This window comes from Myodes glareolus, chromosome 10, assembly GCF_982192425.1.
Source record: "Myodes glareolus chromosome 10, mMyoGla1.1, whole genome shotgun sequence".
In the NCBI taxonomy this organism is placed as follows: domain Eukaryota; kingdom Metazoa; phylum Chordata; class Mammalia; order Rodentia; family Cricetidae; genus Myodes; species Myodes glareolus.
Genome location: NC_142035.1, coordinates 65,979,183 through 66,003,531, shown reverse-complemented (window position 1 = coordinate 66,003,531; position 24,349 = coordinate 65,979,183). Strand labels below are relative to the sequence as shown.

At 42.5% G+C, this 24,349-nt stretch overlaps 1 protein-coding gene across 1 annotated transcript in view; it reads right to left on the bottom strand.

Annotated features, from left to right (window-relative positions):
- Positions 1-24,349, bottom strand: part of Ryr3 (ryanodine receptor 3) — a 369,298-nt gene that overhangs the window by 141,215 nt on the left and 203,734 nt on the right. Inside the window, exons 40-44 of the mRNA XM_087910876.1 lie at positions 11,549-11,822; positions 10,150-10,264; positions 8,354-8,483; positions 7,054-7,157; positions 1,284-1,419 (exon numbers count right to left, since the gene is read on the bottom strand). Coding sequence (XP_087767002.1) covers positions 1,284-1,419; positions 7,054-7,157; positions 8,354-8,483; positions 10,150-10,264; positions 11,549-11,822 — 759 coding nt within the window. The remainder of the gene's footprint in view (positions 1-1,283; positions 1,420-7,053; positions 7,158-8,353; positions 8,484-10,149; positions 10,265-11,548; positions 11,823-24,349) is intronic.

Sequence of the window (24,349 nt, the reverse complement as noted above, 5' to 3'; positions counted from 1 at the left end):
CATAAAAACAATTTTAAAAATATTTATTTTCTTTTTATGTGTGTGCACACATGCAGACACATATGTGTGAATGCCCTTGGGGGCCACAAGAGGGTGTCAAATCCACTGGAGCTAGAGTTAAAGGTGGCCAACAAGCTGCCTGATGTGGGCGATGGGAATTGAACCTATAGTCCCTTACAAGAATAGTATGTACTCTTTATGGCTGAGGATTCTCTCTAGTCCTTGACTTCTTAGAGTAATTAGTTATTTTTATGTGCATGGATGTTTGGTCTGCATGAATGTCTCTGTACTGCATACATGCCTGGTGGCCACAGGGGCCAGAAGAAGAAATTGGATATCCCAGGACTGGAGCTGCTATGTGGGTTCTGAGAACCCAATGCTAGCTCTCTGAAAGAGCAGCCAGTACTGCCCTTAACCACAGAGCCATCTCTCCGGTCACAGACCTTGAATTCTTAAAATTTGCCTTTCCCCATTCCCTTTCCTGTCTCTCTCTCTCCTTTTTTTTCTCCATCTTTCTTCTCTCCTGATATACTAGATCTGTGTTAATTCTGGAATATGATTATTTGTACCAGAAGTGGAACAGATTATTCAAGGCTATACCAAAACTGGTCTTGAGAGAAGAAAACAGTTTGGAGAGATTAAGAAGAGGCTTTGGTGGAGAAGCGTGGGATCTAGTTGCTAGAGCAGAGAAATTAAGTGTAGTGCAAACACAGGTGAATTGGTGCTGTAACAAAACAGTTGACAACACACCTTCCAAGAAAGTAGTCCACTTGTCTTAAACGATGTCTATTCATTATTCTGGTGTGATGAAAGAGTTTTAGGAGAATGGGAATTCCTTACAAACAGAAGATGGCTTGTACTGAGAGTAATAATATTTAAGGTTGTTATGGCAATTGCACATTTGGAACCTTTAATAGCTATTCACTTATTGTTGTACTTTTGATCCACTTATGCATCCATTCATTCGCTCACCCACTCACAGACTAGTCTAAAGTCCTGGAAGTGCACACTCATTAACTCTGTGAAACAGATGAGGTGATGGGAGAAGAGGCACAGAGAGGAGGCAAGTCTAAGTCCAAGCAGGGTGGTCCTCGCTGGACTTGTCACTGCATTCTCTAGATGCTTGTCTGGCCCGTTTCTTCTCGGGAGTTCTCCTGCCAGATGCTAATCATCTGTATAGTCTATTATATTCACTAACACAAAGCAACGAAACGATGCCCTTTTTTGTATAAAGCCGTAATTAATAATTATTCTATCCTGAGCATGGAGCACATGGGACTCACTGTTCACGAAGACGGCAAACCTCAGGAAGGACAGGTAGCGTTCCCCTTCAATGGGGTTCCAGCCAACATCCGGGTATCCTTTGGCCAGAAGCATGGGGCAGCTCTGAAGGCCACAACCTGCCAAGTAGGTTACCACCTGCCAAGAACAGCACAAAAGTGATGAATATCTATGTATACGCATCAGGATAACTACTGTGTTAAAAATTACAAGTAAACAGAAAATAAAAAGAAAATAAGTTTCAATAAAGAAAACTTGGATCTGCTTGAGCAAGCCCTGGTGAAAAGAAAGGAAACACGCCACCATGGAAAACAGGATAGCTGTTTTATAAAAAGTAGTAAAATATAGGATTACCATATGATCCAGAAATTTCACTCCTGGCTCTATACACAAAAATTACAAATAAGATCTTGACAGATCTACAATCCAAATTCACAGCAGCACTGCTCCTAACTGCTAAAAATATAGAAGAAACCTAAGTAACTCTCAATGGGCAATTGGGTAAGAAAAATGTGGCATATGTAGATAATACATTGTAATCAGCCTTAGAGAGGAGGGACTTCTCACAGGCTAGGCCCGCATATTGGATGATCCTTGAAGATACATTAAGTGAAGTAAGTCAGTCATGCAAAGAAAATACTGTGTGACTGTAGCTCAGGAAAAACCAAAGCAGTCAAAACCATATGGGCAGAAAGAAAACTGGCAGTAGCCAGGGGCTGCAGGGAGGAGGGAGTTGCTGTCAAATGGGCAGAGTTTGATGAAATGGAAGGAGCGATGAGATGAATGTGGTTTTGGCCGCGTAACATTATAAAAGGCCTCAGTGACTCTGAACTGCACACTTGAAAATGGCAAGGGGAGTAAAGTATGTGCATTTTATCACAATGAAAATAGAAAACCCCATGCATTTAAGGCCAAGCTCGTGTTAAAATTCCCCTTAAACGAGCCGTGAGAGCTGCATCTCTAGGAACTGGATGCTTCTGATTTCTAGAAACTAGAGAAAGCCTGGATATTTTTACCCCCAACACCCACCAAATAATTACATACTTTTTTTTTTATAATCTTGGACCCTTTGCTCTAGAAACAGGGATGATCCAAGGGCCCAAGTGCAGCACAGCCCCCCCACCTTTGGGGATATATAATTTAATAGATTTGGAACCAGAACCTCCAGTCCACATTTACTCACAAGTCATCAACAAGATTATGATCTCAGTTCCTAGGTTTCTCCACCCCCAGAGAGAGGAAGTTGACCAGTCTGTAAGCTGGTGTGGTGGCCCATGCCTAGAATCTCAGCACTCTGGAGTGGGAGGCAGAAGAATTGGGAATTCAAGGCACACAGAGAACCTGAAGGTAGCCTTGTGCTACATGAGGTCTTGCTTCTTTAGCTTTTTTTAAAAAAATTATTTATATAGTTTTAAGTCAGGATAATTTATTTGTAAGCATATAAGCATGTGGAAAGTCACAAAGATACGAGAGAGCGCCCTGTGTTGCCAAGGCTGGCAATGCTCCCTTGACCTTGGTAATCCATGGTATTTTCATGGTGCTTGGGTCGCCAGGGGTCCTGACTCGAGCTCTGGATCAACAACACTGTTTAATGCCAAAGGCCAAGATGCCAACATTGGGGTGGCCAAACAGAGGCAAGCTAAAAATTCGATTGGCAATGGTCTCTTTGCTTTTAGACTGCCAGACATGGCTCGTGAGATCTCAGGCTGTGAGTCACAGACTCCAGATTTTGCCCACGTTTTGCCAGAAACCAGGGATAGATACCAGCAAATCAACTGCTGTTGAGGATTGAATTGCCACTCTGCTTTTGACTTCGGTATTTTGTGGATATGTGGGGAAGAGGAGAATTTTGCTCACACACAAGAACAGAGGTGTGTGTGTGTGTGTGTGTGTGTGTGTGTGTGTGTGTATGTGTGTGTGTATGTGAAGTGTGTGTGTGGTGTGTATATGTGTGTGTGTGGTGTGTGTATAGGAGACAAGTGATGTTCCTTTATCACAAGCCTTTAGGACCTAGGGGAGTAACTTCTAACCTTTTTTCCTCTGGTAATCTCATTTACTCTTCTTGCAGTTGGGAGAGCTGATGAAAGTTAACCCTAAGTCACATCTGATATTTTTTAATGTCATTATATCACCAGCTGTTGGATAAACTATTATTTGACAAGCTCAGTAAGAGATCCTTCTCCTATGGAAAAGGAGATTATTATGTAAAGTTAAAAAATGACAGGCTCAGACAAACAAATGCCACATGTTTTGTTGCATATGTGGGAGGTAGTTTTTAACTTATGTACATCTGTGTATGATATGTGGTGTGGTGTGTGTGATGTGTGGCATGTGTGTGCATGTATGTGTGGTATGTGTGTGGGGTGTGGCATGTGGCATGTTTGTATGTGAATGGTATATGTGGTGTGTGTGTGTGTGTTATGTCTGTGCGTGTGATGTGTGGCATGTGCATATGCATGGTGTATGTGGTATGTGTGGTATGTCTGTGTGTGTGATGTAGGTATTTGGTGGTAGTGGTGCTGGTTGTGGTGGTGGTGGTGTGTGAGTGTGTAGAGCACACAGGTATAGAGAGGCCTGTGTGAGGGAAGGGAAAGAGCAGAGGTAGAAGAAGAGGGAACAAGAGGAGAAGGTACTGGAATATATATGTAATGAAAGCAGGATGGGTAACTATTTGGGAGGGGGAAGGAGATCAGAAAGAGGGGGACAGAAAAGAACAAACCTAATCACATGTGTATGCATTCACACACACACGCACAGATACACATACACAATAAAATACATTTCTTTATATGGTAACAAAAAAATTAATTAAAATAAAGATCCTTTTCCTGACTTTGGCTTTTACCCTAGTGATAAATTAGGAATTTAACTAGTCCCAACAGGAATGCTTACTGATTTGACAAAATGATTAAAATTTTACTTATATGTTGTCTTCTCCTAAAATATGATCAGTTAAAAATATATCCTGGATGTTGCAAAATACCCCAAAGAGTGAAATGAATGACTCAAATACACCTTCTGCTGAATTGGACCACCCCAGATTTACGCACTGAGACCCGAAGCTTCAGCGTATGAGAACGTTATGGGGGAAAGGCCCGTGAAGACGACACTACGTAGAAAGGGGACTTCTCAGGTAGTGTCCTTGTCAAAGGAGGAAACAACACAGATACTTCTGCAGAAGACAGGCCCTGTAGGACACAGCAAGAAGGTAGCCGTCTGTAAACCAAGGAGAGAGGCCTGAGGGGAAATTAAAGCTGATCACAGCTGGTCTTGGCTTTCCAGACTGGAGAACTGAGAAGGTTAACTTCTGATATTTAAGTCATCCCGTCTGTGGACATGTATTACAGAGGCCCCAGAAGATGAATATGCCCTAACACCTTAAAGTAAATGTGCCCAGGTAGAAGTAAGTGACCAGACACAGGCATGTAGTCTGCCTGCTTCACCATGGGCCTCATTTATTGTGAGTTAAACACATCTGACCCAACGTCCTAACACAGAACTTCAGTAAATTATTACTGGGAAATCATCATCTCATCTTAACAGCCTGGACATGGTTCTGCAACGTGGCCGACAGTTCTCTGTCATGAGTGAGACAGCAGGGACTTCATGACTGGCACCATCGTCTGTCTGTCTGTGTGCCTTCAGATAGACTGGGCATCGCTGCCAAGATAGCTCAATCGTAACATACCAGTTCCCCCTTCTTTGCCTTCTCAACCAAAGTTCTTTGAGTTTTCTTCTATGTGGAAGGAACAAAGCAAAATGTATTTTTAAAGTAATTTTCTACCTCTGCCTCACAGATAGATTTCCTAGGGTCTCCTCATCCCTCCTTGACTATTCTTCCTGTTGTTTAGTTGTTCATTTTTTTCTGTGACCCCACCCCCCAGGGGGCAGTGGTTCTCAGGGCCCTGACCCCTCCTAGTAAGGATCTCATCTACCCAGAGAGCTTCAGTCTCCCTTCACGATCTCTATCTGCAGCTTGGAAAACCCTCTTGAGCTTTAAGTATGCAGCCAGCTCCTCAGCTGACATTTCCATCTGGGAACCTCAAGACACCTCTGTGCTACTCCCTGACCTTTGAGGAGCGTCTAATCGTCTGACATCAGAAAATGGCATTGTTATTTGCAAAGTATATGCTCAAGGGCTATGCAATTGAGTTACAAACATGCAAAACAAAATTTCATCATATCGTAAGTTTTTGAAGTGGTGTGTTAGATTGCTTTTGCACCCCTCCGTGGCTGCATGCGACCTTTAGGGTGTGGGCTGGGCATGCCTGAAAGTGAACCAAAGCAATATTTGATTAATGGCTGCTATTTGCCTTCCCCAGGTCTTCTGGATCCAAACACTTCTCACACCTGCCATGTCAATATTAACTGAAGTCAGCACCCACTTGTGCCTGGATTACCGAAGACAACGCTTAGCAATTCTTCTCACCCCAGCTCTTGTTTCTATTCCAGTCAGCTTCCTTATTGATTGCAACCTTCAAAACCACACAACATATTATGTTGCTCCCCCGCTGGGGGCCTTTGCAGTTTCTGTTACTCATGGTTCTCCAGTGAGGTACAGTAATATAATTGGAACAAGCATGGGCTCTTGAGTCACTTATCGTGTGGCACTGAGGACATGACCTAATCCCATTTCCTTGCCCATAACTTCTGAGTAATAATAATAATAGTAGTAATAATACAATGACTTCTTTTGAGGGTCACATGAGTTAACTTGTGAAATGTACTCAGAGTGCGACCTGGCAAACAGCGACCTTGTATGAACGTGAACTTCTATTGTTAATAAAGTCCAATTTCTGACCACACCCATCACCTTTCTCACCAAGCTCACATGCCCTCGATGCTTCTGCCATGTTTGGCTTTCTGACTGTCCTAGACGGGGCGTTCCTGGCTGAGCCCCAAACACTCCATGTTTCCCCAACAGTGCAGCTGACAGCTTCTGCTCATCCCTCAGTTGTTGCTTTCTCTGAGTGACAGCTCTTCTTCCTCTCAAACCCGCTCACAGAGGAGAGCCGGTGGCCTTTGACTTCTTCCACTCCTTGCTCACCGCTTTGCTCTTCTCCACACGTAGAACTCAGATTGCCAATCTTACCAGTCATCATCCACTCAAGCCAATAATTTCATGAGTGGCATGCTCGAAAATCTTGCAACTGAATACTTACCAAAGGCCCACCATGGCCCACTACAATCATTTTCTTTCCTATAAACTTGGAACACTCCACTTACTAATTATTAATACAGCACACCCAGGGAAGATGAGTACAGAAACTCGATATCAAGCATGGAGAACTTTCTAGAGTGGGCATTCTAAGTCACAGAGCACTGTAACTTTTCAACTGTAGGCAGACTGTCACTATTAGGGACTGTATTCACGATCCCAGTAGGGGGCAGCAGTGTGCATGAGGCCAGCACATTGATTTTACAGCCTCCTGTTAGAACTATGCCATATGTGGACTCATGAATTAGATCTCACAGAACTCTTCTTTAGGGACCACAGGGATTCAAGTGATGCTCCACACAGAACAGTGACATGGGGCCTTCACATCTGAAGAACACAAATGCCCCACACTCTCATGTCCAAGAAGCTGATTATCTTTGGCCATAAGTGACCCTTGGGGCCCATGGTGGTATACCAGGCACTTACATTACACTACACTTTCACCAATATAAAATGGATCTGAATGGAAACCTAGGTGTTGGTTTGTTTTTTCTCTGTGTGGCTGCAATACAGTTACGAGAAAAATAAGATGTTGTCTCCCAAGAACCAGTTACCTTCTCAAGATCCGGTTCTTCCAAGCCCAGTGCTAACTCATTGTTGTCCATTACCGAGGAGGCTGCCACGTCCAGTGGGGTAGACCCCCTCATCGATGGGGAAGCTGAGGATGGAGCAAAAGAAGCGGAGCATTAAAGGCCAGCCAGGTTAGATTTAAGAGTGCAGTGCACGTATGTGGACAGGAGAGGGCAGCAAATACATTGAAACCTGGCCCATGCTGAACAAAGGCAGCCCCGGGAGAGGGCTGGGGGCCCAGCTTTAGAGAAGCCTTATTTGCTGTCCTTCCTTCTCCTGCTCATTACTATTGGGAATACCAACTAAAACAGAATCACCCTATGGAATGGGTTGGGACCACATAGTTTCAAGTACCTTTCATAACACAAAACTTCTTGGAGTCTCCATTTTGTGATCACTCCAAAGGCTCAGGGGCTCCTTCATTGGGCCTAAAGGACTTGAAAAATTTCGGGTCTACCACTTGGGGTTTAAAAACAGTGTCAAACAGCACAAGTCCATATAATTAAATTAGGGTACCAATGCTGTCTGTGATACTTATTTTTGGTTTACAATTATGAAAAACTTCAGGTGACATTTTACAAAAAAACCAAAAGTAACAACAAAATACAAAAACACAAAAACAAAAATAACAACAACAGCACCAACAAAAAGCTAGTAACCTGAGGTTGCATTTGATAAAAAAAGGAAAGTGAGATTTCACATTTCCAGTGTATGTGCTTGTGTGTTCCACAACTCATTTGGTTTATGTCCAGCATGGGGAGCCAGGCAAAAAAGTGACCTGCATTTCTCGCAGCGGTGCCAAACTGCTGCTTCTCCATTTCCATTCTCCCTAGCTGCTCTTGGCCAGGCTGCTATGCAGCTAAGGGCAGAATTTGCTGGTTGGCTGGTGGGTCAGAAATCCTGCAGCCAACTTGCCAGGAAAGGATTGGATTCATGACCTTGGTCTTAAGAGCTCTGTTCACTGATGAGCTGAGTGGGCTGTGAGAGAATTTGTCCTCAGGGTAATCCTCCATTCCAGGCAGCATCTCATAAACTATAGACCACTGGACCTGAGAGAGGAGACTAACTCAGCCCCCACAGGCAGCTGGTAGCAACACCTCTAGAGAAAGTGGAGACCACAGACATGCTTTCACACACTTATTTTTGGGACAGGTTGGTCTTGTTTCGCACTTACAAGCATCATCACATTCACGCTGATTCTTTGCCCTCTCCTCCTAAGGAGTCAGGAGGGAGAGCGGACTGCCTGGGTCTAAAGGTGGAAGTGATAATGTGTGCCACACGTACCTAGGCCCACACTGCTGTTCTCCAGCAGGTAGCTTAGATGCTCAAACATGGCCTTCTGATTTTGCCGGCTAATTCGACAGAAATAGCAAAGGAAGCGACAGCAGCTAGCAACCATTTTTGGGAAGGCAATCTGTGGGCAGAAAAGGAAGTATTAGAGAGAAGAATCTATCACGAGGCCTTTGTGACCAGTTGGGGCCTTAAAGGAGGCTTAGGTTGAAGTCTCACAAGCTATGAATTGTTTGGAACATGAACTTTTTCCTTACACCTCTTTTCCCTAAGATGTTTATCAGAAGGACAGAATGCCTAAGAATGAGGCTTCCAAAAATCTTGGAAATTAACTATAGTCCCCAAGATCTTTCTTTCTAAGGAAAACATCTATCAGTTATTGCCTGCCTCCTTACATGTCCCACAAAACTGCACAACCACATGACCACTGCTTCCGGGTGGAATGAGTGGAACACGGAAGGGTAATATCAGAAACAGGGCTGGAGATCACAGAAACACAATGCCCAGCAGTCCATCAAAACTCAGGTCCTCTGGGCCAAGGGTGGGCTCCACAGTTAAAGTCTGAAAGGTGCCGGGTGATGGTGGCGCACGCCTTTAATCTGAGCACTTGAGAGGCAGAGGCAGGCGGATCTCTGTGAGTTCAAGGCCAGCCTGGTTTACAACGCGAGTTCCAGGACAGGCTCCAAAGTTGAATATGCCCTGTTTCTGTGAACATGTCCCCCAAGTAATGTGGCCTCAGTCACTGCTCTTCTGCTGGTGCCCAAGGCACTTGTCACCACATCCATACGAGTTAGCATGGAGGTGCAATCATTCATCACTTGATTTGCTTGCCTTCCCTGCTTAACAGAGGGATTAGTGTCTCTGTGGCAAGCTATAGCTTATTCTGGATCTTACAATGCTCAATGAACAATGTTAGAATCCTAGAAAGATCTTAACTTCCCCTCTTTAGAATCCCGAGAGGAGTTCTAAAAAACAGTTCTGAAGTCTGCAGTCACTGCGGCATCCAGATGTGCTGACGGTTCTGTGGAGAGATTTAACTTTTCCAAGTTGATGGATTGTGACCCGGAAGTATAAATCAAATAAACCCTTTTCTCCCCTAAGTTGTGCTTGGTCAGTGTTTTTATCACTGCAACAGAATAGAATGAGACCACCACATAGTCCTGGGACGGGGGCACTCTAGAAACAGCCGTGTTTGAAACCACGATCCATATTCTGCACGCAGTCTAGATGAGTCGGCGGATAAAATGCTTCCTGCACTGGTGTGAGGACTCAAGTTCTGATCTCCGTCACCCACATAAGCAAAGTGGGAATAGGCCCACCTATAATCCCACCACTCAGGGGGCACAGAGAGGGGATCCCGAGAACAAGCTGCTTAGGTAGACGATTTGAATATGTGAGGTCTGAGCACAGGGAAAGACCCTGTCTCCAGAAACAAACTGGGGAGCAATCTGGGAAGACAGTTTATGTCGACTTCAGGCCTCCATGTGTATAGGCATAATTGTGCATACAGACCTACACATGTGCCTCCACATGCATGTGAACATGCTCACATATATGCATGTATACTATATATATGCATACATGCAAAAACAAAAACCATTCATTCTAAGTAGGATCTCCTGAAAACTGGAATCAATTCCCAGTTGCACACTATGCCAGGAGCAATGGCCCCCTTCTTGGATCCTTTTGGCTCTGTAGAAATCTTTCCTCCTGGGGAAGAACTGAGGCGACAGATACCCAAGCAAATACTCCTGCCCCGAGAGTCAAGTTCTTGCTAAGTATGGCATTACCTGTGATTTCTCTGTACCCAACACGTTCACCATCACCTCCATCACCGTCTCATGCATGCCGAGGACTCTCATTAGGTTGGGGTGCTGGTAAAACACCTTGTTGTTCATTATGTCCCTAAGAGAAAAACAGGAGGGAGAAAGAATTCAGCACCTGTTGCTCTTCGGCTATGAAAATCCAGGGATGAGAACACACAAACACAATCGGGGTCGAGGAATATTAAAATGATAGGCTGAGAAAAATAATAAGAAGGCACTAGGTCATGGGATGCATATGGATTGTTTTAGCTGACATCAAAAAGGAGCAAAAGATATTTCTAAGTGCCATTTCTTTTAAAATGTTTATTTCTAATAATATTTGAACAATTCTCCCTTAAATTTTTTTTGCTTATAATAAATTCTAAGACCATCTAAATCACTGGATTTTTCTTTCTCTGTGTACCCAAGAACTTCTTTCCTTTCCATGTGCTGTGCTTCTTTGTACTCAGTTTCTTAATGACAGAACTACAGATTTTTCTTATAGGAATTTCGTATTTGATACCATAAGGTTTGTGGATACCATTCTGTCTTCAGAAAGCAATGGCATGAACACGCAACAACATCACATCTTCACATTACTTCACACAATGACGCTTACGCAAATAGAAGTCTGGAGATGCAGCAGTTGCCTGTAACTTGGCTGGAGAGGGGAGGACCTATTTCTACAGCTCATTTCCGTCATATGAAAGTCTCCTCATTTCTATTACAATATTCCTCTTTGCAAGTGAATTTGGGGAATGCATGCATGCACATACCCTTTTTTTTCATGAGAATCATGCAAATCACTTTCCTGGTCCTTAGTGATACTTCTGTTGTTTGCCAGCCCAAGGATGGGGAGGAATGTTGCTTTTGAGTTTAATCACGCAACACTGTGGGCCTGGCCAGTGAACCTCACCGGCACTCGTTTTCTCCTCTACGTTTGGCACTGAAAGGAAATTCCCCTGACCCCAAAGTAGCCAGGAACTGTCTTGTCTCCATAGTTTGTGAGGCAGATCCATGAGCTACTGTCATAATTTAAGATATCTCACAGAACAAACAAAATCAATCTACAGTTTAGATCTGGGAAAAAAAGGGGCCAACTGGGAATATCCCAGACGCCTCAGAAGGTGCCCAGCCAAATGGTTTCTCTCGCAGGTTAAGCATACTGCCCTCTCCTCCAGACTTGTTTTCATGACCCCATGTAGGCTATTTTTGTAAGAGTCTCTAAGAATCCTGTTCGTTTCTTTTAGTAATGCTCTTTCACCCCGCACAGCAGGCAGTCTGGCGGCTCCTGTCACAGAGGTAGCTCATGCAACAAGGATGTCCCACCACAAGGGGAGAGAAAGTCTCTCTAGAAAACTGCATTTGCTGTGAGCGACCCTACCCCAGCCCGTTGATCATGAGAAGCTCCTCTTCCTTGCCCATCCTGACACTGAGGAGAGACCGAATTTGGCCCAGGGCAGCCAGCAGGTTGATGGTGTCGCTCACAGAGGCCTGGCTGATGGTGTAGGTCTTCCGCAAGGCCTGTAGTAACTCCCCGATGCTGTCATACTGTCTCCGGAGGAGGTTGAACATAATCCTCACCAACTCTGCATCCTGGATTTGGTTCTCCTGGGCCCAGCGGATCATTGTCTGGGAGACTAGTTCCTTCAGTGTTGCTGGAGGGAGAATAGAAGAAGTCACTAACCATGGGTGCCCAGAGTAGACAGAGTTAGGCGGTTAGAAATTCTCCTCAACTGTCAGATATATCAGTAGCTGGTTCAGGTTAAAATCTTTCTTATTTTGAGGTTGAGTCATGGCATCTATAAAAGTAGAATATATCATCAAGACATAAACATGCCACCTCTACCACAGTAAAAATATCACAATTATATTCTGAAAAATGCTGTTCTCATTTGATTAATGTTTGGATTCATACTGAAAATTGAATAACAAATAAGACTCTGTCTTTGCCTTCAGGGAGCTCATAAGCCAGTTCTTTACATTTTTACTTTGTGATAAAATTTTATTGTTATTGCATAATGCAATGCAATAAATGCTACAATGGGGGTACTTGCAAGTGCCACGAGACAGGCTGCAGAGGGGCTGTTCTGCGTGAGCCAAGGTGTGAGGGGAAAGCGCTGGCCCATGCTTCTTTAGAGCAAAGCAAATGAAACACTGGTACTTACCATCATAACTACTGTCTCTAAATATAACAGAGATATCCCATGGCAGGGACTGAGCAACAATTCAAGAACAATAAAAGCTAACAATTCAAGAAAAACAAAAGAGATTTTAGAGGACGTGAACATAATGTGTATTTGGAAAAGAACAGGAGTGGGCTGAGAGGATATGACCAGGTTTGAAGACTTGTAGCCTGGGCATCTGACCATCACATATGAAAATAGTTTCTTTGTACTGAATCTTTTGCAGGAGTTGACTGATGCTGCAGTGTGAACTACCTCCATAAGCACGGAGAGAAAGAAACCACTACGGTGTTGAATTTGGGATTTATTAAGGTTCATAGGCAGTTCCACAAGTACAGAGGAAATCAGCTAAAATGAGACCAGCTGAGAGCCTTGTGGTGGATGGACCACATGGCCCCATAACTGCTGACTAGCTTTGCTTTGGGAAGAAACTAAGAGGCACAGGCTGATCTAAGTTCAGGAGGTGAAAGGAGACGGGCTTGGACAGCTGGGTAGGCAATTTTCACCCCTTCATTGCCTACACAGTTTCAGAAGATTCCACAACAGTGGAGAGAAACACTGATTAAAAACCATAATTGTGTCCAGATCTCACACTGGCAACACACTCCTGAATGGTATGGGTTGTACAAGATCCTTCATTCAGGACAGGAGATAAAACTAGAGCTAAGAGGACAACTAAACATTAAATCCACCAGTGAAGGGATTAGAAATGCACTCAGATGGATGCCTTCTGTGGTCTGTGTTATTTCCAATAGTTAAGTTTTCTACTCCACATTACTATACATAGCAGATGTCTGCTCCACATACACTCCTGGCTCTACCATAGGCTATAAAAATAGAACTTAGTCAGCAAAGCTCTAAAAGATCTAGATGTAAAGGATTAATTTAGCTTACTGCTGTGTCTATCAAGCCTGTGGGTGTTTCAGGTTCAGGCAGGAGACATAAGTTGAAATAATTAAAAAAAAAAGGATACACAGGCTAGAGAGAAGCACAGTTAAAAGACCTTGCTGACCCTACACCCAAGGCTCAGGGAATATCACGGGAGAGGTATTGGAAAGATCCTAAGAGGCAGAAGTTCAGGATGTCTATTACTATACAGGGTCCTCTAGGCATGACAAGGAAAATATAACCATGACATATCAACCAGCATAATCACAACAGCAGCTGACATGCCAACGACAAGGGAAACTCCACACAGTCCCATCCTTAGTTGAGAGCTTCACCCAGGTAGTCAGTATCTGCAGGGAGAAGGAGGGCTAGTTCTCTCCAGAAATGAGCTTCTGCATAGGATGTCTAACCTCAGGTGGTCATATACATGTATCTATAAGCAAGAAGTGCGTATGAGTGGCATTAAATGGTAGAGAGAGGGTAGGTTCTCTCTCTCTCTCTCTCTCTCTCTCTCTCTCTCTCTCTCTCTCTCTGTGTGTGTGTGTGTGTGTGTGTGTAAAATAATAATTAGAGAAATTCTCTCATGAATTTGAGAGAGAGGAAAAGTTTGAGGTGAGAGAGAAAGTGAGTGTGAGTGACGTAGATAAGTATTCATGTATGAAGCTCTCCAAAACTTAACAAGTCTTGCTTAGTAGGGACTTAGCAGTAATGCCTGTTCGCATCTACACAGTCTGGAGGGAGGATAAGCTATTATTAATGGGCTGTGTTGAGCTTTTCTCAACAAACTATTTACCTGTTGAATCATTGGCAATGTGATTCCACCAGCCCCAAACCCCCCTCCCCCCTCCCACCATCCCCAAATATCACAGACTATTACTAAGACAGTTAGTTACTCTATAACCCAAAGGGAAGAGTCTGTTGCTGAAGATGCAACTTACTTATGTCATCAAACGTGGAAAAACCAAGCTGAAATCTAGAGAGAATGCTCATTGCTGCTGACTGGCTTTTGTGGCACTGATACTACCAGAGGAGAAAAGTCATCGTCAGTACCACTAAGATACAAACCCTGAGACTACAAGACTGCAGGATATCCTGGTGCAAGAGTGACACAATGACATGTGAACAGGCACTTTTTAGATGGACCTAAGGGCCACTCTATGGATGGAGCCCATACCTGACACGGCTAAAGGGCCCAAGAACCTTAGACTAGATAGGTCGTGGGCCTAGAGGAAAAGCTACCACTATAATTCTGCTAAAGGGATGTAGCAATGAAATGAGTCTTAATGACATTGCTCTACCCACAGATCAGTGCCTTGCTCAGCCCTCATCAGAGAAGTCTCTTCTTGCAGTAGATGGAATGAAAGGGATCCACAACTGGGAGATGCACAGAGTGTGAGAGACTTTGGAGCACCCAGTCTTAAATGGACCGTTTTTTTTTTTTTGTTTTTTTTTTTTGTTTTTTTTTTTTTAATTAACTGCTCCACTCAAGGCTCAGGGACTCATGTGGAAGAGAAGGCAGAAATGTTGTAAGAGCCAGAGGTGACAGATGACTCTAAGAAAACAGCATCCTTCATCCACAACAGGGCTGATATACATATAAACTCAAAAAGACTATAACAGCACTCATAAGACTGGTGCAGGTTCCAACCAGATAAAACGGCAGCACTGAGAAAGTGAAGTGGATGCAAAGTCCCACCGATAGCCAAGGAGCTTTCTGCAACTAAAGGCTGGAAAGGGAAAGCCAGGTCTCTTCAATGGAATGCCACTGGAAATACCACCCCTATTCCAGGACAGGCCCCATACTGAGAGGAGTCGGTCAAGAAAAAAACAGAATTCATGCTTTTTTTGTGTATTTCTTTTGTGTTATTTTTTTTTGTCTTATTGATTTTCTTTTGTTTCGTTCAGCTGTTTGTCTATTTTGGTTTTCTTTTCTTTTTTCTTTTTTGCTTTTTGTTGTTTTCCTCTGTTTGAGAGGTGGGTTTGGAGGTGGGGAGGATCTGGAAGGAGTTAAGGGAGGGAAAAGAACATGACGAAAATATATTGTACAAAACATTTTTAAAAGTTAAAATTGAAAAAGAAACGTTTCCCAGGTGCATCTATTCTTGTTTCTTCTAGGTAAGATAGTAAGAACAAAGAAAATATGCAAAACTGCAGAAGCTCTTGCGCCTGATACAAGTTGTATAGTCCTATAAATAGTACTTCCTTTAAAGCACACACTCTGGTATGAAGTTCTCACTGCAAATGGCCAGATCCTCCACAGAAATAACACACAGCATCACAGTCCCTGCCACATAGGAGAAGCCATGATCAGGTACAATCATCAGCTCAAGGCTTCTTCTTTTGCAATAGGAAATTTGCAGACATGAAACCAAATAAATGGTAGCATTTCCTTAACCTGGCTTTGTCTCTTTGAGTTGTTGGTCAGGGAGTCCAAGAGACTTCCCAAAATGTATAGGCTATAAATAGGATATAACACACATAACACACACACACACACACACACACACACACACACACACACACCACACATACACATCACACACACACACACACACACACACTACACACACACACACACCCCACACACACCTACACCCCCACCCCCACACATGCACCCCCTCCACACGTACACACTCCCCCACATCCCACATACATACACATCCCACATACATACACATATACACCATACACACATAAACCCCACACACCTACACACCACACACACACACACACCCCACATACATACACCCTGAGAGAGAAAGAGAGAGAGAGAGAGAGAGAGAGAGAGAGAGAGAGAGAGAAGTCATTGTCCTTGGTTCCTCCCCAGAACTTGAAGGTAGACCCTAATGGTGAAGATACCACATACTCTGGACACGGGAACTGGAGGAACAGAGCTCATGCTGCCTTGGAAGTCTCCTTCCTGAAGACCAGTTCTCTTATTACTAGAAGGTGCTGTGCAAACCGCCAAAGGAGACAAATAAGCAACCGTCCTACTTAGCTATAAAGCCTGTGATCCACATCAACGAGCGCGACAAGATATCCCACAGGGTGCAATAATGGCACTTATATTTCAGGGGTAACCAAGAGCCATGTAATTGGACTTCAGACCCATGCAACAGAAAGGAATTCATTTTCGGTACTATAAGCAAAGCCAATTACTCATTGCTGCTAAGGTCATGGTCCCTAGAGGAAAACCTACTACTGATTTCCAAATATTTTCTAAATATTTATCTTTATTCCTACAGATAAATGTTGCTCATTCCCTTCATCAAAGAAAATTATTCTTGTAGCAGATGGATACTATTGCAAAAGTCACAACAGGTTAAGATGCAGAGAACTCTGTGGGTGTCCAGCCCTAAATGATACATCCAGAGTACAACTTCTACATCTAGGGCCCAGGGAATATAACAGAAGAGGGAGCAGAAAGGATGGGAGAGCCAGAGGACACGGATATCTTCTGTTAGTAGTGCCTTTTATATATGACAGAAAAGCTGCACCTGTGAACTCTCAACAGTATCGCTGTCTAAACAAGACCTGAATGATGACAGTATCAGTCAACATGCCAGCAGGAATGGGGTAGGCTCTACCATAGAAGAAGCATATAGGTAATTACTGGCTATGGAGAGAGGGAGGTTAAGTTTTCTCTGAGGACAAGTCCCCTGGTAGGATCTCCAGTCCCCAAGTAGTCAGCCCTAGACACAGGTACATATAAGAAACAGTAAATGAACTCAGCAGGTTGTATTCAGAAATGCACATGTATGCATAAATAATAATAATAATAATAATGTTAATAACGAGAGCATGAATTTGGGAGGGAGATGGGGTACAGTGGAAATTTGAATGGGCAAGGGAGAAGTGTAAATATAAATATATTACTTATGTATAAAATTACCAAAAATAATAAAAAATCTATATTCAAAAGAAATATGCTTTCTTTACTGTGTTAGGTCTTCTGTATATCTGGACTTATGAAAATTAAAATAATTGTTGCATAAACAACGCTGGGAACATACTTATAAACATTACTAATACTATAAATAATGGTAGTTGTGAAAGTTTACAGATTAGGGGCTCAGAATTGTTTAGGCAGTTTGGAAGGTCATAACACTTCAAAGATATTATTTGCTGTTTTAATTACATATACATTGGCTCTGATGGTAGAGAAGAAATGGTAGTCGAAAGTGCTAGCTTATGAAAACAAAGACGTCAGCAATACTTAACCATATTCCTTGTCACCTGCCTGGGAAAACAGTCAATTTTACATCAGAATGTCTTGAATGAAGAGCTAAGAATCTTATCAATAAAACTCTCAATATGATCATTTAACGCTAGAGACACAGTGGTGATAAACACAGCGCTGTACATCAGCAGTCAATGTTTTTCTTTCTTGAGGAAAAACATTTGCATGTGATTGAGTTACCAGTTAAACTAGCCTCTTGTCTGCTGGAATACCATTTAAATGAGAAGAAAAACAACCTGTGGCCAATTGGTCTTAGAAAACATATTTTCTTCAAAAAGAAATAAGTTTTTGACTTTTAAATGATAGTATTTACTGCAAATAAGGAAATTTGAATTTCAGATGAAAACCAGAATTCTGGCAAACGTTTATCTGCACTGTGAGTTTTGACAGCTTCTCAGCACTTAAAGATCCCCTGATTAAATTACTGATATTAGCAAGTGTGATTTGAAAATATTTTATAATTAACTGTGTCAACAGCTGATAACTCTGTATTACTCAAGGAAATAATGATTTCCATAAAACAATGCATGTAACTACAAAAAATGTAGCAGCATCAACCAACAATATATGATGGTTTTTATTTCAGCTGAAGTATGATATGTCTTGGTTTTATTTACCCCATCCTCTAACTATTTCTAGATTTATGCCCCCATCCTTACCTACAAAACCTTGTGTTCTCTCTTTCTCTCTTTTTAAAACCCATTAAGTTCAATTTATGCTGCCCCTGTATTCTTAGATGTATGTTGTGGTCATCAAACAGGGGCTACCCTCTTAAAAAAATTGACTCTCCCTTTTATGATAGCTGTCAATTATGTAATAAAGCATAAAATTAAGTTATTTGAATTTCCATATATATCAAGTACCTTTTGAGAATCTACTATTCAGTCACTAGGAAAGACTCTCCACAAGTACACCAACAAGCTATAGAATTATTAGTTCTCTCCCAGTTATATTTATATTTGAAGCCATTTTCTCCACTTTATGTCATATGAGAACCCTTTTGGATAATAAATTTATAAAAAGCATATTATTTCCTTAGCTATTTTCAAAAGAAAATTTAACTATTTTTATGGAACTATGTTGTTAAATATGTAGCTGTATATTATAATTATTTTTAGATGAATTAGTAATATTACAAAATATTGCAGCTTTAATTTTTAAGTAAGTAAACACTGATGAATGTATACAGCCTGGGTTAGCACTGTAAGACCCTATGTAATAGTTAGGAACCTAGAGAATCCGCAAGACCAAATACTTTGACACCCATTGCTGGGTGGGCAGGGTCTATTATGAAACAAAGGCTATCCCTAGAAAGTAAAGCTTTCTCTCCAGCTTGGGCGAAGCCCACTCCACCAGGCTGTGTGATTCTGATTAGTGAGTAGAGCCCTTCACCAGCCAGCTACGGTGAAGGATGTTCCGCTGCTCGCTTCTAGGTGGATTAGCGATGAGGGCATGAAAGTAGGACTCCTCGCACTGAGCAGCAGAGTGAGGATTAAAGGATGACTATTTTGAAAATCGAATCCTGGAAGTTAAGGGCCCTACAGTGCTACCAGCTAACTCGAAGGGTCCTGAAAGTTTTTGCCTTCATTGGGCTAAGTTTGGGTGCAAGACCAGTCATCTTCGGAGAAGGGAGGGCTGTGCCTGTGTTATGCAGTAGCTGGATGACTTTATTTGGCTGGTCCCTTAGTCCACATGGAGCACACAAGGAATGGGGCAGGCTGCAGGTGGGATGGGGGGACTTAATTCTTCAACGTCAACATCAGCGTATCTTCATCAATGCAGATGGTCTCAGCAGTCATAGAAGCCATGGCATGAGCTGCAAGAGTTTCACTGTAGTGAGCATTCAGGAGCCAGGGTATATGTTATGCACATGTTTCTGACTGTCCTTAGTTAAAAACCAAGTTGCCTCCTGTGCATCACTTCTAAATTTGCTTCATAATCAAATGTTATTTTATGGGGATTTGTTAGGTGTCGAAGATTGAGTTCAGTGCCTCTATGAAACAATTTCAAAAACCACTATTATTGCTCATAGGACCTTAGCTGAAGAAATTCAATAATACATGCAAGGAATTTGGGCATATTGCCAAATCAGTTTCTAAATATTTATGTTTACACCCATAAACCTGGGCTGCTCTACCTTGGTCAGAGAAGCTTTCTTTTTCCATGGCCAGTAGTGAATGCAGGGATTAATAACTGTTAAAAGTGCTAAAAGGGAGAGACTAAGTGCTCAGCCCTAACTGGGATATTTTGATTGACCACTCTGCCACCCCACCGTGGTTTGGGAAATGTCATGGGAGAGGGGGAGGAAGAAGGGGAGAGGTAGAGGACGAGGAAGAGTGCAGTGAAATGCTGTCTTCAAGACATGACCGGGCTACCACTGTCAGGAACTCACACAGCTGTGCTTATTTACACTACTAAATCCAAGCACCAAGCCTCAGTTCTGGCGTAGATAGGGGAGGTGCACTCCAGGCTCCACTCCTCAATGAGGACTCACTAGCAGTTGATTGTTGCCAGAGAAGGGAGGATCATTCTTTTCTGTGGGTGTTCCCACTGGTAATTTTCCTGTGCTCCAGTGGGTGGCCTTAAGCCCCATGGCAGCACTAATTGGACTTTGTGAGCTATCTAAAAAAGCAAAACAAAACAAAAAACAACAATCCCCCCCCAAAAAAACCCAGAAAAGAAAGGAAAAGAAAGGAAAAAAGAGAGGAGAGTTACAGAGAGATGTCTTAATGGTTAGAAGCACTTGCTGCTCATGTGCTAGACCTGAGCTCAGCTCTTAGCACTCCGGTTGGGTGGCTCAGAGCCACCTTTAACTCCAGATTTAGGGGTATCTGATTCGCCTGGCGCCTGTGAACACTGGCACTTAGGTGCATATACCAACACAAAGACATACACATTTGCAAAATTAAAAATAAAATAAATCTCTAGAAAAAAGAAAAAAAAACATGAAGTTAGTAGGGAGACATGGTGGGGGATACGCAGGGAAGTAGGAAGAAGGAGATAGGGTGGATATACTTTTATTTCATTGTATATGTGAGTGGAATTGTCAGGCATTAAAAAACAATTTAATAAGTAAAATAAAATAAAAATAAAGTCTTCATCAGAACTGCTTAGACTTCAGATTTCCATTACTTCAAGAGGACGCTGCCAAGTGCATCCAGTGATTCATCTCATAGAACTTTCAGAAAACAATAATACTTAGTCCAAGAACAGGATGGAGGAACAAGGGAAGGTATGTAACTAAGCCTCTGTTTTGTGATGAGCAGAACAAAGCAAATTGTCAAACAACACTGAGCGAAGTGAATTGTGTACTGATTTCCCCGATGAGATTATTATTATTAATATTCTAATTCACTCAATTTTTGTAATTAGTGTAATTATAGATCGGCATTTTTCTCAAATCTATGACTTACACGCCACCTTTAAAATGACTGTTCAAGCTAACGCAGAACGGCAATATGCTGAACGTAATGTATTGCTTAGAACGACTTGATTGCTAGGGGACATCTTATAAGACAATGGCTTCTTCATCCCCAGACTTTTGGACTAGTCATATATTCTGCACAAAAACAAGATTAGAGTGTCTTCCCATTAGAGCTTGACTTGGTGTATCCATTTGGGAGTGTCTGATTCAGCTGTTTACTGCCCCCTACCAGTCATTTTATAATCGACTTCTTTGATTTCAGAACTCTAAGCCATTCACATGCGACCCTTACAGGAAAACTCCCTAGTCATCTACCATTGTCACAAGTAGTCAGATGACCAGCTCCCAGTGCCAGCGACCAGAGAAGAAGGGTCATTCGCTCTCACAGTGCATGTTTGATGCTAAGACTGCAGGAATTTGGAACTTTCAAATCTTTCTCAGGGTGTATCTTTTCCTTTCTCTCTAAATTTAGGTAACGAGTCAAATGCTCTCCACTTGATGAACTACATGCTTATTATCAAAGGGTAGATGTTGGCCACTGGCAAAGCAAATCTCACACCTGTGCTGCTAAAAGTCTGTGGGTATTCTTAAATCTGGGTCAACTTGGAAGGAAAAAAAAATTCCAATCACATTGAGGAAAAGAAATAAACAAAACTGCACTGTACTTAGGTTAAACTCAGAAAATGATTTATAATGTTCACAGTACAATGGAAAAAGAAAATGATGTGCATTTAAATGATGCGCACCTATTTTAAAATTCCAGGGGATTGTAGGCCAGTGTGTGGCATGCTTTAGACAATCTGGATGTGTGGACAGGTGTGGATAATTTCCAAGTATAAGATGCCTGTTTGTATTCTAAAGAAAGGCTGCGGATTTGATTGGGTGGGGAAGTGGGGGAGATACTGGGAGGAGCTGGAAGGTGGGGAGGAAACCATAGTCAGAATATAGTGTATGAAAAAATCTATTTTCAATTAAAACAACAAAAAGATAGGAGTTGGTAATTTACTATCACAGCATTTGATAGCAGCCTCTGTAAGTCCCCAGCTTGAGGGGGTTGTGGTAGTGATGGTGGTACTGATGGTGGTAGTGATGGTGGTACTGATGGTGGTAGTGATGGTGGTACTGATGGTGGTAGTGATGGTGGTAGTGATGGTGGTACTGATGGTGGTACTGATGGTGGTAGTGATGGTGGTACTGATGGTGGTAGTGATGGTGGTACTGATGGTGGTAGTGATGGTGGTACTGATGGTGGTACTGATGGTGGTAGTGATGGTATTTGGAACTCTGTTTTCTTCTTTCTTACTGTTCCTACCTAGATTGAACAATGGATCCCTAAGTGTAAAAAGATGTTCATATCCAAATTTGCAGAAGTTGTGTTACCTTACACATCGAAAGGTACTCTGCAAATGTGACTAAGAGGAAGATTTTGAGCCAAAGAGATTATTATTGTGGATGGCTTGGGAGCTCATTTTATGACAAGAGCCTTTGAGAGAAGAGGCAAGAGAGTCAGAAAAGAATGAAAGAAGCAGGGGTCCTAGGGGAGCCATTCACTACCCAAAGAATGCAGTGGCCCTTTAGGTGACGGAAAAAGCAAGAAATGACTCTCCAAGACTGTCAGCCTGCTCAGTTACTTTAATCTTGTAACCTCTGAAACTAAGACAAGTTTATACTATTTGTAGAGGTCTCTATTCAACAGGCCCAGAGCTTAAGGTCAAGCTAGAACTATCATTAAGCACAGAGAATACCCAATGTAGAGCTGTTATGGATTGATGGGCAACACACAGAGATCATATATGGCGATCACTAGGTCTTTCATGCAGCCTGCTCTGCCTCTACCTCTGAACATCAAGAGCTTTTACAACCCACATCACCACTGAGACCAACCACTGAGTAGGTGGCGATGCTGTCATTGATAGACATACCCTACACACCAGCATGCTCACCTGACTCTTCTGTCTTAGCAGCATTCCTGTTCTGAGCAGGGTCCTTCTCTACTTTTTTGTTATATTCTTCAAGGACCCATCTTTAATTCAACATAGGCTCTGTTAATTTGACTTAACCAGAATCATAGCTGGTGAATCATGGATGGGTTTATAACTAATTTTTCCAATCAATCAAAGGTGATCTCAGGACCTCTTGAACATCAAGAGAAGTTATTCTGCTCATCCTTTGGACTAGGTAAGGAGTGGATTTAAGCTACAGACTGTATCTGGCAGCCAGTCTAAAAACAACACTGGCATAAGAGGACCATGGAAAGAGTGAGCACAACAATGGATCAGTCCGTCACAGCAGCCGGCTCCGTCTCTAGTTCCAGAGGGATGTCTGTCAGTGTGGCCCTTCTCTGGATGCTTCCCCAAACTGGGTTTTCTGCTTCTTGTTTGTCAAAAGCATTGCCATGATAAATATGGAAAGGAAGTTCATATGGCCTATGCTTTTTTTTTTTCACTCAGTGCAAAAGCCAAGGTGTATGTGAACTTCTAGGAGTCAGAACATTAAACTCGCCACTATTTCATTAAATCCTTATTTGTTATTTTCCTTTTACATACAAAGAAGACAGCCACAGACAGAGACTAAGAACTTACCTAACATTATAGTCGGCAAATGGTGGTGCCCCAGGCTGCTAGAATCTGTTCCTTATACTTTATCATCTCAAGTTGCTAACCTTCATAACACTCAAAAAATAGTTATTTTTATTAGTACCTTAAACTCATATTATGCCTACTGTCTAGACACTCTCTTAATAAGTCATGAAATAGATTCAGATGTAAAATCCTAAAATCCATAAAGTTTTAGTTCTTTTCCTGACACTTAGTCAGATTGCTTTCTCAGAGCCTCAATTTCTTTACCAATAAAAGAAAATCACCCCATAAAATTCCTCTTGAAGATTGCAGTATAGTAACAAGATCGCCGGGCAGGGCCAGCTGTGTGTGTTCAGACAAGTCATCCACCTCTCTGTGTCTTTGTCTACTTTTGAGAGTTTATGTCTATGTGGCTTGCTGTGCTCCTGAAGAAGCGACACTAACTTATTCAAGCAGTAACTGAAAGCCTGTGGCTTCACTGACCTAAATTTGGAAGCAGCAAGAATTTTACTACCACTTTTAGTGTCCAATTTCAAGGTTATTTAGCTTGCTTTCCCTGCAAGTAAAACTCGAGGTTGAAGAAATAAAACAAAATCTCAGAATTCTAGCAGTTCCTGGTGGCAGGAAGTGGCCATTATCAGTGCACACCACTGACCACCTACATGGAGGACACGAGCAGTGGACACTCTCTGGACTTTGGGATGACTGTCCTGACTATTGGTGTGTGTGTGTGGGGGGACTGTCTGTCAGAGGTAGCATGGCACAGTTACACACTCTCCACTCAGCTTCCCAGGTTTCCTGGGGAAGGGACTGGAGTCCGCTGTGCTCTCTGCCCTGGGGCTTCTTCAAGTCAAACTTACAACATAGT